Source organism: Salmo trutta, chromosome 34 (assembly GCF_901001165.1).
Source record: "Salmo trutta chromosome 34, fSalTru1.1, whole genome shotgun sequence".
Taxonomy (NCBI): Eukaryota; Metazoa; Chordata; class Actinopteri; order Salmoniformes; family Salmonidae; genus Salmo; species Salmo trutta.
This window is the reverse complement of record NC_042990.1, coordinates 7,969,688-7,987,116: the sequence shown is the minus strand read 5'-3', so window position 1 is coordinate 7,987,116 and position 17,429 is coordinate 7,969,688. Positions and strand designations below refer to the sequence as shown.

The window sequence follows — 17,429 nt, the reverse complement described above, 5'->3', positions numbered from 1 at the left end:
CCTAGATTCAATCCGGAAAGTTCTTACATGAGGTTGTGAACAGAACATTTGCAGAGAAGAACAAAACAAAAGGTGAACTGAAAGAGTTTAGTTTTCTGTGAGCTGATTGGCTGCATCATTTCACAAGGGGAATGAATCAGACTTGCATTGGAAGCAAGAACAAATAATCTAGCTCAAAGCCTGAAGCACCCCAAAAACACAGACAAACGCTTGCTCTTAAGGGAGATTTTTCTTTTTTTATAACACATTTCAATATTGCAACAGCCATCTGTTTTTCTAACAGGTAAAAATCATCCAAAAACTAAACAAAGAAAATATGTTTTAATATTCCAAACACACACGTTCATTGGCAACAGCCCTACATTTAAACAATAAAACCCCTACACAGTGAGCAGATATTTTCAACACATTGTTCTTCAAAGAAATTATAAAAATAGATTGCATTTTCAAATACATATTTACAGTATTAAACATTTTGTAATCGTCGAGTAGTAAACAGAGGGTGGGGGGGGGACAACAACTGAGTTAAGTCGCTAGCTTAAGGTCTGTTTTGGTGTCTGCGTATACAGGGGTGGTGAGACTTTCTAAATATGTGCATGTGTGTGAGTCTGTAGGGCTGCGTTTACACAGGCAGCCCAATTCTGATCTTTCTCCACTTCTTGGTCTTTCGACCAATCAGATTCTACAATAATTGGGCAGAATATCAGAATTGTGTCTTTGTAAATGCAGCCTAGGAGTATATTTTGGGTTTATATACAGTAATGTTAAGGCAAAACAGCTACAAAGAGATAGAGTATGTAGGGAAGAGAGGAGGACATACACTGGTAGTCCTTTCATACCAGATGTCTCACTATTACAATAACCCATCTACGAACCAAACGGAACCAATAAAACGTCTACTGTGTAGCTAGCTACATGAGTATGATAGAAATCAAATAATTCCCCAAAACATGTTAACTACGATTAAATGTTACCGTTTTTGTAAAATACATAATACTGACAAATTGTAAATGCACAGTGGGGGGTTGTGGGCCCTATGAATTGCTGTCCCCCCCCAAAAAAAATATATAAAATAAATAAATGAGATCACTCTACGACATTCTGAAATACTGCAATACTGTTTCTATAATGCAACACATTGATACCATACATCCAGCGATACTGGACTCAAAATGTATAAGTCCTATATCAACTACTGGTGATTTGTTAACAGTATCAAAATGATTCAATACCCCTGACTATGAGAAGAAAACAGTCAACATACTATAGTGTAAGTCCTCTTCATAATACCTTGTTCAGTACAGGACACCATTATTCAGTAACAGAATCCCTCGAACTGTAAAGAAAATGAAATATTTCATGATTTACACTGAAACCAGAGGACATGTGCTTTGCAGCATCCTTAAACACAAAATGTAATTTATTATTTATCCATTTATTCAATCAAGTATGTCTATTTTGACCCTCGTAACCTCTTCCCGTCAGGAGGTTGTGTGAGAGTCTGTAAACTGTAAATGCATAAATAAAAATGAATACATATTATATATACTGTATGTCAGCTTGAGACTTGACCTTTATTCTTAACAGTGCAATATACCCTTGTAGTGAAAATGCTTTTTAGACGGGAGAAATATATTAGCGAGACGCTACATGACACACCACTGACATCCCGGCTAAGGGACATTAGCCATTCCACACACTGAGAAAACACAGGGAGAGCAGAGACAGTTAATGGATTGTAAATTGTGTAACAGACGAAATAGGAATGAACAATCAAACACACGTAAATCCTTTGTTTTGATTTACACAAATTCCTAGTTGTTTTTAAATCAGTCGTTTTTTTTCCTGAAGGTACGTTTTTTTCCAGCCTCATGATTGGTCGGGCCAAGACAAGACACGGCCTGGGCTCCGCCCACACTGTGGGAACCTGTCACTTGATCACACTTCAGCAACCGGGATAGGAGGGTGTTAACCACTGAACTGAGACCAGATTTACAATGCCAACCTTGTTCGACAGCCAGCACTTTCTCCATTGGTACCTTATCCCACTGTTCTGAGACCAGTGGTAGTGGGCCAGCCCTGTTAGATGAATAGTACTTCTCAACCAGGGTGGTTTTAACCTCAGTTTTGAGACCAGTGGTTCAGTAGAGTAGAGTATCACTTGAGGGGACTGTTCTTCTCCATCAAGGAAATGTTATTACCCCATGTTCTGAGACCAGTGGTAGAGTGCCAGACATTTTAGATGGACAGTACTTCTCCATCAGGGTAGTTTTAAGTCTATTTAACTACTGATCCAGGGCCAGTTGTAAGAGAGGAGATCTAGTTGATTCGGGTTAGCGTGCAGACAGAAGTCATGTGACTTCCGACAGAGTACGTTGATCACATGACTGGAAGATGCCTCCTTCCCAAGGACTTAAGAGAGGGAGGAGGGGCAAGACGGGGGAGAGAGAAGGGGAACGAGTGTGTGGGTGCAGTGTGGGCGATATCGCTGCCCATCTCACTATCCACTTCATTTCGTCCATCTGGATGAGCGACGAGTCTCTACTCTCTGAAAATCCTTCTATCCATCCGCTCGTCCGTCCGTCTGCACGTGTGTGTATGTGTCTATGTGTGTGTGTGTGTGTTAGACCTGCACCCCTCTGCCGTGCATCTGGATGACCTGGGCTCTAAGGGTCTGGATGGCAGACAGGATCTGTTTCTGGTGCTCCAGAGAGGTGATGCCTAGACTCAACACGTCTCTGTGGAGAAGACCCACAGCACAAAGACATCCGTTAGACTATACCAACTCACACTCAGATGCGCAAGCACAAAAAGCAAGGCTTGTGGCAAACACACACTTGTTCACGCGTCAACGCACACACGCTCATTCGGAGCCACTCACTGGACTGTCATACGGGCCACAGACTCCAGGTAGCAGTATCCTGCCGCGGTGAAGTTGTCCTTGTAGCGCCCCATGTCCACCGCATCCAACCACTCTCCGACCGAGTTAAACGAGGGGAACGACGGAAGAGTCCGCTCTGCCAGGGAGATGGAGGAGCCCAGAGGGAGGGTTCCTAGCTGAGGGAGGGTTCTACGGATAGAAGGGGGAAGAGAGAGAGAGATTCGTGATTCTATTGTTATCATAAGCGGTAGTATTTCTACTCTGGTATCAAAACTCAGTGGGACGTGGGGAACCTGCTTGGATGACATAAACAAACCATACTCATGTCAGCCCATGTTGGCTAGCAGAGTCTGTTACCTGTTAGCCTGTATGTTCACCCATGTTTAGCCCATGTTAAGCATGGTTTGCAGAGGCCTATGTCCTACCTGCGTGCCAGCGTGGAGGAGCCGATGCCGTCAGGGCTGCGGATGCTCTTGCTGAGAGCAGAGTGGATCTGGCTGAAGGTGGGTCTCTCTGTCCTCTCCTTCTGCCAACAGTCCAACATCAGCTGGTGGAGGTGGGGTGGACAGTTCATAGGGGCGGGCAGGCGGAAGCCATCCTCTATCGCTTTGATCACCTAGGACGAGACGGAGAGAGAAGGCGGGTTAACTTACAGGGAGAAATGTTGATAGTGAACGAGGACTTCAGTGGCTTCAGGAGATCTCCGAAACAATATCCCTTTTTGCAAGGTTCTCTCAAAGAGCTAACCCATCAAACAGAACGGTCCCCCTGTAAAGACTGCTCCAAAAACAAAACACTTCAAAAATATATTCTCTCAGTTTTAGAACACCGTGCTCCCAAGAAAAAGCTTGACACGCCAATAAAACTAAAAAAGGTTGAAAATGTTCCCTTGAACCACATTCAACAAAAACACTGTCCTCTTCAGTTCTATCCTGACCTCAATTCAACCAAACAGTGTTTCTCCATTGGCTAGCATTTTCCATTTCATCAGAGCTGAAAAACAAAGGGCATGTTAGAGCAGGGTGTGTGCTGGGTGAGTTAACGGTGATATTAACTATCCGTTTAATGCATTAATATCTCAAGCACTCAGCCAGCTTGAACTTTGACATTTCATTTGGTGAGTTCAGTGCTGTGAACATGGAGGTAGACAAAACGTCTGGATCGTGATAAACCCTCACGGTTCATATCCTAGCTGAGGGAGGGTTCATAGTCGGTCATTTCAACACGGTCGTCTAGTTTGCAGTTTTATTGTTCAGTTCAGTGGAACGTTTTCGTAAGGAGTCATTTTAGACGGCATATTAGCACGAACAAGCGGTTGGCTTAAAAGTGAACTTTGTGAACTCTGACGAACCCTCTATCGACTCTAATAGTCACTTTCCTCTTCAACAAAGTCTCACGCAACACTTCCTGCTGCGCTCGTCTGAAGTCTTGTTTCTTCAAAAGTAAAAAAAAAAAAAACTTGTCTAGGAAAAGGAGGGAGGGAGGGAGAAGGGATAAAAAAAAAAACACCCTCATTGACTTCTCACACAAACAGGTGGTGGCGGGGTGCTATCGATTGGACAATCTCCTCACCTTCCTAAAATAGCTACACTTTCATTTCCTTAAAAGAGACTGTCGCTTTCTGCCGGGATTTTCTGCTTCCTCTAAGAGCGGGGCGCGTGGTGGCACATTGGGACGGCCACTAGAAAGGGACGTGGTGTCCTTAAGAGAAATAGGATTGGTCACAGAGCTGAAGTGGACTTATGCCAGACACTTAGAGCCCAAAGAGTCTTTTAGAGAAGCACCTGTGGCTTTCCCTCTTTAATAAGATCTGAGCTATCCCGAGTCAAAGAGCTCACACAGTTTTAGAGGGGACAGAAAAGAGAGAGAGAGAGAGCAAAAGGGAAGAAGAGAACGTATAAATAGAAAGGAGAAGAGAGATGAATAGGTAGAGAAGGTAATCGCATAGGGAATGGGGTGAGGGAGGGGACAGAGAGGCTGCACATGTGGAGAGCTTGAGACAGACGGAGACAGACGAGACAGAGAGTGAAGGAAGAGAGAGATGAGGGGATGCGAGAGAGAAGGAAGAGAGATGGGGGGATGAGAGAGAGAGAGTGAAGGAAGAGAGAGATGGGGGATGCAAGAGAGAGAGTGAAGGAAGAGAGAGATGGGGGTATGCAAGAGAGAGAGAGAGAGTGAAGGAAGAGAGAGATGAGGGGATGCGAGAGAGAGCGAGAGAAGGAAGAGAGAGATGGGGGATGCAAGAGAGAGAGAGAGAGAGAGAGTGAAGGAAGGAAGAGAGATGGGGGGATGCAAGAGAGAGAGAGAGTGAAGGAAGGAAGAGAGATGGGGGGATGCAAGAGAGAGAGTGAAGGAAGAGAGAGATGGGGGGATGCAAGAAAGAGAGTCACTCTACTCACGTCCTGGTTGCCCATGTCCCAGTAGGGTCTCTCTCCGTAGGACATGACCTCCCACATGACGATGCCAAAGCTCCAGACGTCAGACGCTGAGCTGTAGCGGTGGTACTGGATGGCCTCTGGGGCTGTCCACAACACCACACTCTTCCCCCCATGCTGAGAGAGACCGAGAGAGAGAGAGAGTTGTTCACCTCCACACTTGACATCTTGTATGAACACGCTTCATGTTAGCCTGCCTCGTCACAGCACAGCATTGTGTTAGGGTCTACTTTTAAACATCCTACCGCACTCTGCATCCCATATACTGCCTCAAAAAGAACACTAAACAGAACATCTAATCTAATCAACCACTGTCATCCCAGAGAGAGTGAAAACAGTGAGAGAGCGAGAACGAGAAACCACAGGGAGACCCGGATTCATTATAGAAACTATTTTAAGTCGGTCTGCACTGCACACATCAGATTCAACACAAAGAGGAAATACAAAAGAACATACGCAATTAAATGTGAACTTCTCCCACTGGCTTCAATGCGCTTCTATAAAAGACTTAACTGTCATTTTAATGTAGGATTTTTATAGCATTTTCTATAAGATAGGATTTTTATATTTATTAGGCGTAATATATTTAATAGGAGAAAATATCAGCCAGTTCTCTCAGCAGTGTGGTCTACATGGGTAAAGACTAAACAAGGTAGTAAATAATCTAGTACCCATCACAGTCAGTAGTCTCACCATTGCGCTGTAGATGGCCTCCATCTTGTCCTCTTGGAGGGGTCTGAAGCCAGACACCTTGCAGCCCAGGCTGGCGTTGACCAGTACCTTGTGGGCGGCCAGGCGGCGGTGGACGAAGCCCATCTCTGTCAGGTACTTCATCCCAGAGGCCACGCCCCCCAGCATGTCCATCAACTGGAGCACAGAGAGCTGGCCCTCGTGCTTCTGGAGAGGGGGAGGGAGGGGTGAAGTGGATTAGGACCATAGAGATGCAATATAATTCGGATTGATTTCCCAAAGTTCCAATTGTTTCCATAAATCCTGGTCCCAGGTTTCCAGATGTCCTGTTTTTTCTCTCCTTGTTCCGGGAATTTCTGGAAAACCTGGGAAAGTTCCCAGAACTTGGCAACCCTAAATATACTGCTAAAAAAAATAAAGGGACCACTTAAACAACACAATGTAACTCCAAGTCAATCACACTTCAGTGAAATCAAACTGTCCACTTAGGAAGCAACCCTGATTGACAATAAATTTCACATGCTGTTGTGCAAATGGAATAGACAACAGGTGGAAATTATAGGCAATTAGCAAGACACCCCCAATAAAGGAGTGGTTCTGCAGGTGGTAACCACAGACCACTTCTCAGTTCCTATGCTTCCTGGCTGATGTTTTGGTCACTTTTGAATGCTGGCGGTGCTTTCACTCTAGTGGTAGCATGAGACGGAGTCTACAACCCACACAAGTGGCTCAGGTAGTGCAGCTCATCCAGGATGGCACATCAATGCGAGCTGTGGCAAGAAGGTTTGCTGTGTCTGTCAGCGTAGTGTCCAGAGCATGGAGGCGCTACCAGGAGACAGGCCAGTACATCAGGAGACGTGGAGGAGGCCGTAGGAGGGCAACAACCCAGCAGCAGGACCGCTACCTCCGCCTTTGTGCAAGGAGGAGCACTGCCAGAGCCCTGCAAAATGACCTCCAGCAGGCCACAAATGTGCATGTGTCTGCTCAAACGGTCAGAAACAGACTCCATGAGGGTGGTATGAGGGCCCGACGTCCACAGGTGGGGGTTGTGCTTACAGCCCAACACCGTGCAGGACGTTTGGCATTTGCCAGAGAACACCAAGATTGGCAAATTCGCCACTGGCGCCCTGTGCTCTTCACAGATGAAAGCAGGTTCACACTGAGCACATGTGACAGACGTGACAGAATCTGGAGACGCCGTGGAGAACGTTCTGCTGCCTGCAACATCCTCCAGCATGACCGGTTTGGCGGTGGGTCAATCATGGTGTGGGGTGGCATTTCTTCGGGGGGCCGCACAGCCCTCCATGTGCTCGCCAGAGGTAGCCTGACTGCCATTAGGTACCGAGATGAGATCCTCAGACCCCTTGTGAGACCATATGCTGGTGCGGTTGGCCCTGGGTTCCTCCTAATGCAAGACAATGCTAGACCTCATGTGGCTGGAGTGTGTCAGCAGTTCCTGCAAGAGGAAGGCATTGATGCTATGGACTGGCCCGCCCGTTCCCCAGACCTGAATCCAATTGAGCACATCTGGGACATCATGTCTCGCTCCATCCACCAACGCCACGTTGCACCAGACTGTCCATCAGGAGCATGCCTCATCAGGAGCATGCCCAGGCGTTGTAGGGAGATCATACAGGCACGTGGAGGCCACACACACACTACTGAGCCTCATTTTGACTTGTTTTAAGGACATTACATCAAAGTTGGATCAGCCTGTAGAGTGGTTTTCCACTTTAATTTTGAGTGTGACTCCAAATCCAGACCTCCATGGGTTGATAAATTGGATTTCCATTGATTATTTTTGTGTGATTTTGTTGTCAGCACATTCAACTATGTAAAGAAAAAAGTATTTAATAAGATTATTCAGATCTAGGATGTGTTATTTTAGTGTTCCCTTTATTTTTTGGAGCAGTGTATAACACTGATATATTTCATTGTGTGGTTAGGACAGTGTATCTCAAATGGTGGGTTGGGACCAATGATATCAGGCCCATATGAAATTGTAACTTGGGACCCCTGGTGTGTCGAAATACATTTCAGTGCAATGGAGAACAAACTCAGTTATGAAGGATTGAATAACATGATGTCTTTACTGTTAGTCATATGGCTTATAAACCCAATGATACACTATATGCCTAGGGATTTATTTCATACCAACATCTTATGCAACGTTTGGAAACTAGACCAGGAGTCATGGTGAGGTAAACACTGTTTTCCAAGAGCACAAAAAGACACATGCGCACACACACAGTATGCACACACACTTACCCTGAGGAAGGAGTCCAGGGACCCGTTGGACATGCTCTCCAACACAATCATCATGGTGTTACCTGCACACACACACACACGGTTATCAGTGTAGTCCAGTTGGCTCAGGGGCAGCAGTGGTTATGCACCGCCATCCTTGACCCTTTTGACCATGTCTCTCTTGAAAAAGAGATGTTATCTCAATGAGGAAAAAAACCCTGCATAAATAAACGTAAAAAAAATGTACAAAACTGTGTGAGCTGGAGAGGAGCAGAATGACCTGTGTGCTGCTATCACAGTCACACCCACTTTAATAACCACACACACTTTTCACACTCGCTGAGCACAGGTGGCCAGGGTGTATCAAACTGGAAGACAGAAACATAGGTGGGAAAGAGAGAGAGAGAGTAGACATAAACATGGGTGGGAAAGAGAGAGAGAGTAGACATAAACATGGGTGGGAAAGAGAGAGAGAGAGAGAGAGAGAGAGAGAGAGAGAGAGAGAGAGTAGACATAAACATGGGTGGGAGAGAGAGAGAGAGAGAGAGAGAGAGAGAGAGAGAGAGAGAGAGAGAGTAGCCATAAACATGGGTGGGAAAGAGAGAGTAGACATAAACATGGGTGGGAAAGAGAGAGAGTAGACATAAACATGGGTGGGAAAGAGAGAGAGTAGACATAAACATGGGTGGGAAAGAGAGAGTAGACATAAACATGGGTGGGAAAGAGAGAGAGTAGACATAAACATGGGTGGGAAAGAGAGAGAGAGAGAGAAGACAGAAACATGAGAGGGGGAAAGAGAGAGAGAGAAGACAGAAACATGAGAGGGGGAAAGAGAGAGAGAGAGAAGACAGAAACATGAGTGGGGGAAAGAGAGAGAGAGAGAGAGAGAAGACAGAAACATGAGAGGGGGAAAGAGAGAGAGAGAGAGAAGACAGAAACATGAGAGGGGGAAAGAGAGAGAGAGAGAGAAGACAGAAACATGAGAGGGGGAAAGAGAGAGAGAAGACAGAAACATGAGAGGGGGAAAGAGAGAGAGAAGACAGAAACATGAGGGGGAAAGAGAGAGAGAAGACAGACACCTGAGAGGGGGAAAGAGAGAGAGAAGACAGACACCTGAGAGGGGGAAAGAGAGAGAGAAGACAGATCCCCGAGAGGAGGAAAGAGAGAAGACAGTAGGAGTAGGCACTGGGGTAGGGACGAGTGAATGGGAGAGAGGAAAGAAAATACATAAAGTAGAGGAAGAGGGGACAGAACGAGTGAGCTTTTATTGAGAGTGGTGGGATAAGGAGGGCGAGATGGTGAGGGAGAGAGGGGGAGCGAGTAGTCAGGAGAAAGGGAGAGAGGGGGAGAAAGTAGTCAGGAGAAAGGGAGAGAGGGGGAGAAAGTAGTCAGGAGAAAGGGAGAGAGGGGGAGAAAGTAGTCAGGAGAAAGGGAGAGAGCGAGTAGTCGGGAGAAAGGGAGAGCGAGTAGTCAGGAGAAAGGGAGAGAGGGGGAGAAAGTAGTCAGGAAAAAGGGAGAGAGGGGGAGAAAGTAGTCAGGAGAAAGGCAGGAAGCTGTGACTCCCCTAGTGACCAGGTGGTGTGTGTGTGTCAGACAGAGATGGAGCATAGTAACATGAAAACTGAGGTCTTGCACCCCCCCTTGATGGCCGTGGCTGGGGATTTAAGTGCCTCATAAATGGACACTATCAGTCCCCCTCAATCAAAGACAGACAGACTGGAGGAGAGGAGAGGCAGGCACGACTACACTATTACACAGCACCATCACTCCGTTCGATCACATCATCTGTCTATGTTAGCATGCAAGACTAGCATACAGTACTATTGCTTCACACTCCCTATCTAACTAACCTATCACTACCGCACCACACACACACTGGCACACTATCGCACCTCAATGAGTACGCTATGACATTTTCTATCCCGCTTCACTACAAGACACTCTACCTCTTCTTTTCTACCAGACTAACTATCCAGCTGACCCCCCCCCCCAACATACTACACTACTGAGCACCCTACATGTCCCACCCCTCCCCTGGTGCACCCTGCTGGACGTTTAGCTAGCAGCACGTCTCAGTCTCTCTAATGACCTTTCCTGCAGCGCTGCAGACCTCAGATGGAGAGAGAAAGGAGGGAGGAGGCAGGAGAGAGGAGAGGTGGTGGGGGCTGACAGGTGGGCTGTGGGGGTGGAAGGGGTTGAATGGCGGGCTAGCGGGGGGTAAGCAATGCAATGCAGGTGATTTGCAATCTGAGGGTGGTGTGTGTGTGTGGTGTGTGTGTGTATGTGTGTTTAAACGAGTGTGTGTGCACGCCCGCGTGTGAGGCGGTGGGGTGTGTGCGAAAGTGGGTTTCAGAGTCCCGCTGTGTCTCTAGCACCAATTACCGTATCCAGCACATCTGCTGCAGACAGTGTGTGTTCAGCCAGGCAGGCACTGCTCCCATCCAATCCCATCCCTCCCTACCCTGGTTCTTCCTCACCTGACTTACACGCACCTTGCCCTTCCACAGTAGCCTTCTGAAACGCTCTAAACCCCTCCTCGCCTACCTTTCTCCATTAACATTATACTTCATCCTCTAATTTTCCATTCCTCCCTTCCCTTGATGGACCTCAACGGCTGTCTGTGTCATGTAGTTAATCGTATGGGGTTTGTGCATTCTGTTTTGTGGCGGAGGAACCTTCACCCCACAGCATGATGCTGCCACCACCATACTTCACCGTAGTGATGGTGCCAGGTTTCCGCCAGACGTGACACTTGGCATTCATGCCAAGGAGTTCAATCTTGGTTTCATCAGACCAGAGAATCTTGTTTCTCATGGTCTGTGGGTCCTTCAGGTTCCTTTTGGCAAACTCTAAGTGGGCTGTCATGTGCCTTTTACTGAGGAGTGGCTTCTTTCTGGACACTACCATAAAGGCCTGATTGGTGGAGTGCTGCAGAGATGGTTGTCCTTCTGGAAGGAAGTCCGATCTCCACAGAGGAACTCTGGAGCTCTGTCAAAGTGACCATCGGGTACTTGGTCACCTCCCTGACCAAGGCCCTTCTCCCCCAATTGCTCAGTTTGTCCGGGTGGCCATCTCTAGGAAGAGTCTTGGTGGTTCTAAACTTCTTTAATTTAAGAATGATGGAGGCCACTGTGTTTTTGGGGCCCTTCAATGCTGCAGAAATGTTTTGGTACCATTTCCCAGATCTGCACCTCGATTCAATCCTGTCTCGGAGCTCTACGGACAATTCTTTCGACCTCATGGCTTGGTCTTTGCTCTGACATGCACTGTCAACTGTGGGACCTTATATAGACAGGTGTGTGCCTTTCCAAATCATGTCCAATCAATTGAATTGACCACAGGTGGACTCCAATCAAGTTGTAGAAACATCTCAAGGATGATCAACGGAAACAGGATGCACCTGAGCTCAATTTTGAGTCTAATAAATAGCAAAGGGCCCAAATACTAATGTTAAAAAAAAGATGTTTTTTATTTTTAATACATTTGCAAACATTTCTAAAAACCTGTTTTCGAAATTTCATAAATTTTAGAATAAGGCTGTAATGTGTCAAAATGTGGAAAAGGGGAAGGGGTCTGAATACTTTCCAAATGCACTGTAAGTGCGTAGGGGCCAGGGTTTTGTTTGTGATTTAGGTAAGTAGCTCACCGCTGGTGATGACCCCCTCCAGACGGACAATGTTGGAGTGGTCAAACTGTCCCAGTATCCCTGCCTCGCTGAGGAAGGAGCGCCTCTGTTTCTCTGAGCAGCCAGCCCTCAGCGCCTTAATGGCCACCGGAAGCTCCCGCTTACTGGGCAGCTTGAGACAGCCACGACACACCTCCCCAAAGTCACCTGCAGGTGGAGACACAGAGAGAGGGTTAGATCGTGGACTACAGTACTGGTTTAACAGAGAGAGTTGGGGGTGAGTGAGTGTGAGAGAGAGAGCGGTGGAGAGAGAGATAGAGAGTGAGGGAGAGAGAGTGAGCGGAGGAAAGAGAGAGGAGCAGAGAGAGAGCGGAGGAGAGAGCGAGAGAGAGAAAGAGCAGGGGGGAGAGACAGAAAAGGAGACAAAGACAGGGCAAACAGGGAGGAGTGAAAATTGGCAAAGAAAAAGACAGAAGCACAAAGAAAGATGAATATGAGAGTATATGAAAGCCAAAGCACTGTCTCAGTACCTGTGTGCACGATTCTCTCTATTTTGATGCTGGAGTTGTCTAGCTCTTTGGCAAAGGCGAGGACAGCCTGTACCAGGTCCTCACATGTCTCTGGGTCTATGTAGGTCCTCCGGGTCGGGATCTTAACTGTGGGACACAGACAGTCACATAATATTACAACCTGCACAATCTACCTGCAACACCACAGAATCACAAATCCATATTCAACACTACTAAGGCACTGAAAATAGATCACGACACAAGTGAGAATCCGTAGTGTAGTCTTTCATTTGACAACTAACGTACAGGTGGTGTTTTAACATTTGAATACGTTGTTTGTTTCGTCGCCCTTTTCTCAGCCATTGAACTATTTGAAAAAAAGAAAAAGAAAGGAAAAAGGGAATCAACCACATCACTAACTGAATGTCTTATTTGAGCATCGCACATTTCCTCGAGACAGAGTAGCTCAGCTCAAAGGGTTTGTCTCTTAGACTTCAGAACTGTTGAGAAAAAAAGCTAATCATCTTCACTAGAAACTAGGGTCGGGAATAATTGGCAGGAAATGCTGAGGTAAAAGCCTTTGAGTGTGTCACTTTGTTAGGAGAGTTAATTTCACAAAAAGCAACCTAAAAACTCTCTCTGCATCAAAGGAGGTGATATTCAGTTCCTATCCCACAAGTATCTGTGAACTCACACTAAATGTCTGTCCTGTGAACTCTTGCCTTTTAACCTGTACTCCATTGTGAATGTTCCGGGCCATCCCAGAAGCCTTTGGGGCCAGACTGGTTCTGAAATGTGATTACAACTCTAAATCGACCAGGTCTCGACTCACTGTCTCATAACGGCTTATTGATCACACACACACACACACACACACACACACACACACACACACACACACACACACACACGTACGTCTGATTGCAGAGCAAATGAAAGCTTCTCCATTCCAGCTGGCCTGTGTTGAGTGGAAGGATCGAAGACCCTCTTTTTCCCGAGCAGTGGGTTTCTTAACCACACAAAACAATAGCTAAGTGGAGGAGTTATTACTTTTATTTAAAGTAGGCCAGCACCAGTCTTGATTCATTCTGCTCTCGCTCCTTCTCTCTCTGCTTGGGCTTTTTGTGTGGCTGATTTGTTTCACGGTTAACCGTGTCTTTGCCACAAGCGATTGAGGGGAAATGAATGGCTCTTAAGACTGCATGACTGCACAAGAAATACACGCACACACACACAAAGAGATGTACGTAGACCCACCAAAGGGGGAGGAAACGGCTTCATGTCATTCACACAGCACAGACTAACTGTGGGCAGCATTATACAGGGGCACCCCAGAGATTGAATAAGTAGCGTTATCAACGGGGAGGCGGGGGAAGTGTGTATGTGTATGCTCGTGTGTGTGTGTGTCTGTGTTTACACGCTTTAAGTGTGCGCAGATGTCTGTCCGCATTTGTACACGTCTCAGAGAAAGTGTGTGAGTGTGTGTGAGCTCGTCAGCTGCTGGCGTGTCCTTGTTTGAGCAGATTTCATTCCCAGCCACATGGCTGCAGCTCATTACTCACCAAGCGTACACACGCACGCACACACACGCACGCACACACGCATACAAGCACAGACACCTGCACACAGACAGACACGCCACATAGTGTGCGCACACACACACACACACACACACACACACACACACAGGAAAAATGTGAAACAGCCCACAATCGGTGAAACAAAGCCCTTCAAAATGGTTGGTGTGTGTGTGTGTGTGTGTGCGCAGACATGGGAAACATTTAAATCCTTCCTGGTCAGGGGACGGCAAATCATCTGGCTGGCCCACTCCGTATCCTTATTTCTCCTTCGTTGTCTTTGTTCCAGCTATCAATTCCCTTGTCCCCATCCCCCCTCTCATCATCCTCCTCCCTCCCTCCCTCCCTCCCTCCCTCCCTCCCTCCCTCCCTATTCATTTAAATCTCTCTCCATCACATTCCGCCTCACACACCATCCAACGGACTGTAACAGTGTGCTCAGTGTATCCTAAGCACGCACATGGAATTAAGTATTAATGGCCATGCACAAGTTAATACTTCACAAGTAATCTCTCAGTCACACACACACACACACACAGAGAGAGAGGGAGTGTGTGTGTCGCCACAGTTACTCACATTGGAAGTAGAGTTCTTCGTCTCCCTCTTGACTGGCCTTGCTGTATCTACACTGTCTGCAGAGGGAACAAACAGAGATAGAAAACATCACTAGCTATATAAAAAATACATGATACAAGTCTTCAATTCCTCTTAAAATGAGAACAATAGGTTTCTGGACATCAGTGAATTGAAACTTGGATCATTGATCGAGCCCCCCTGTTGTTCAGTGGAACTGGCTGGACAAAAGTCACTTGTGAAACCGGGCATCTCCTGTGGAAATCAAACCTGCACATGGGCGTACCTTCATAGTTCGCACATTTCCACACGCACACACTTCTGCATAAATATCTCCCCCCCCCCCAACCCATAACACACACTGTTCCACCTGTTCTAATGAGCTGTACACACTTCCTCTCACATAGCTCATCCTGTGCCTCCACAGAGGGTCCTAAAGTAGTAGTACAGAGAGGCTGTCTAATTGGTGGAGCTTTCCAACTGGAGAGAGAGAGAGTTCAGGACCGAAGGCCACCAGAGTGAACCATTAAGAACGGAATGGGGACAGCCAGAGCCAGGCATTCTGTTTGGCCACCATGCACATAGGAATTGAGATGAGGACAAGAGGCCTTGATGAAGTGCTACAATTCGAGTCCGAGTCGGAAACAGGGGCATTCATTACAGGACGTGAAGGAGCATTCAGCGATTGAGTGGTCTCTAATTCACAACCAGTTTGAAACAAAAGAAAGGCACAGGGTCAAATGGAGCTAAAGGCCAAATATGTGCATAAACATATAATAAACACAAGAGGCTGGTGAGGGGAGGACGTCTCATAATAATGGCTGGAATGGAGTGAATGGAATGGTATGTTTGATACCATTCCAGCCATTACTACGAGCCCATCCTCCCAAATTAAGTGCTGTACTGTACAATATACAAGAGGAGTGTGAGCGCACATCATTGTTTTCGTGTGATTGCAACTGTGCATTAGTGTGTATGTCTGATGAAAAAATGCATGTCCGTGTATGTGCGTGTGTGTCTGGCTGTCTGCCGTGTGTGTGTGCTTGTTAATGCGTGCGTCTGTTCATGTGTGCATGCGCTGTCTGTGTGTGTGTCCTCGTTTGTGTCTGTTCATGTGTGTTAATGCGCACGTCAAGCCATATCACCAGTGCATGCACACACGGTGCGATGGGAAAGACAGGTTTGGAGGGGTGGCTGACACACACAGACTCTTAAACTGCAGGACGAGAGAGAGAGCGAGAGAGAGAGCACAAAGGGCATACTACAGCCTGGTACCATTTCAGCCCCTAGCCCCTATACCTGCAGCTTTCACAGGTCTGAAAGCATGGACAGCGTGTAAGCTCCACCTAGCCTTCCACCATAACGCATCAATTGTCATCTGTGAAATCCAAATGGGCAGACGGATCCGAATGGAACCGTTATTTTGACAGGGAGTCAATGCCGAGACCCAGGTCTCTTTTCCAGATGACCCCTGTTTAGCACCCCAACACACATCAACATAGCATACACATTAAAGTACACACGCGAGGACTCACTGTTCCATCATCTCTCTGACTAGACTGGGGCGGTGGAGTTGGACCGGGTCAGGCAGGAAAAGAATGAGGGAGAAAGGAATATTACCAAAAAAAGGGTCAAGGGAAGAAAGGAAAGAGGGAGGAGCAGGAGAGGGGGAGAGGAGTGCAGACATGCCTGTACCTGGGGGTTGACAGCTGCGTGTAGGGAGAAAGAGGAGGAAGAGGAGGAAGAGTGGAGAAGGAGGTGGAGAGCAGCACCACGCTAGTAGGAGCTATGTTGGAGGAGCTGGACGAGAGACTGCTGGGTAGACGAGAAGAAGGGCAGGGGGGCGGGGCTAAATCACAACATCTCTCCTCATTGGCTACAGGACAGGTGGTGTGCCCCAATTCTCCTTTCCGTTGGACGTCATAGGACAGCCTGGATGTAAACCAGAAGGTATGCATGGTGCTTTCACCCAGAGCCTAGATACACCGAAGAGTTTGGAAAACTATTTTAGTTTGAATTTTATTGGCAAAAATAGCTCATTTTTCTCTTCCAGTGAGTAGCACATTAGACTGCTATGTAGTCTGCCAACATAAGGGTCAAACTCTGTAGAGGAGGCCATTTTAGAGAATTGGGATTCAACTTGTGATGATCATAGAGAGCCTCACATGTACGGACATAAAAGAGAACGAGGGGAGCTAGGCTGAGGGAGTGAGGGGAACAAGGAGGAAGTGAGAAAAACAAAAAGGGGAAATCGAAAGAAATGTAGCGGAGCACAGGGGGCAGATCCAAAATGGAGTAGGTTGCTGCCCATTGGAGGAGAACACTGATTGGAAAGCACTGGTGTGTACAAGTGTGACAAGGGACTGAGCCTCTTTCTCTCTTTATTTCCATCTCATCCACCCCTCCTATGATTGGGTCATAGTCCACGCACTTACGCAATGGCTTTCCACCTACACCGTTCTTTCTTTCCTTCCTACTATATTTATTTCTCTCCCTCCATCCCCCCTCTCCGCTGACCGTGTGACCAACAGTGTCTGTCCGGAGGCAGCAGAGGGTAAACAATCAGTGCTCTGACCAGCCAAGCCTGAACTTCCTGGAGAGATTAGGGGTTGCTGCTGCCCTGTAACCTTGGCACTGTCAAACTCTGTCAAGCAGGAATGAAATGTGTGTGTGTTGCATCTGTCTGTTCATGTAAACTAAAGTAGGAAAGTGCTTTTCTATATGCAGTGTGGCAATCACTGTGTACGTCAGTGTCAGTATGTGCATGGCTATAACAATGTCTCCCTCTCACACTACGTGTGTGTGTGTGTTCCAGTAATGTGTCCGTGTAACTCGTAACAAGGTCTCTAAGAGGAAGGGGGGAAGAGGGACAGGAAAGATGGGTGAGATTCA

At 47.0% G+C, this 17,429-nt stretch overlaps 1 protein-coding gene across 1 annotated transcript in view; it reads right to left on the bottom strand.

Annotated features, from left to right (window-relative positions):
• Nucleotides 1-222: 222 nt before the first annotated feature.
• The window catches only part of LOC115173437 (ephrin type-A receptor 7), a 155,128-nt gene continuing 137,921 nt past the window's right edge, over nucleotides 223-17,429 (bottom strand). Inside the window, exons 9-17 of the mRNA XM_029731495.1 lie at nucleotides 14,541-14,596; nucleotides 12,409-12,534; nucleotides 11,900-12,085; nucleotides 8,275-8,336; nucleotides 6,010-6,213; nucleotides 5,281-5,433; nucleotides 3,307-3,497; nucleotides 2,882-3,070; nucleotides 223-2,738 (exon numbers count right to left, since the gene is read on the bottom strand). Coding sequence (XP_029587355.1) covers nucleotides 2,624-2,738; nucleotides 2,882-3,070; nucleotides 3,307-3,497; nucleotides 5,281-5,433; nucleotides 6,010-6,213; nucleotides 8,275-8,336; nucleotides 11,900-12,085; nucleotides 12,409-12,534; nucleotides 14,541-14,596 — 1,282 coding nt within the window. The 3' untranslated portion in view covers nucleotides 223-2,623. The remainder of the gene's footprint in view (nucleotides 2,739-2,881; nucleotides 3,071-3,306; nucleotides 3,498-5,280; nucleotides 5,434-6,009; nucleotides 6,214-8,274; nucleotides 8,337-11,899; nucleotides 12,086-12,408; nucleotides 12,535-14,540; nucleotides 14,597-17,429) is intronic.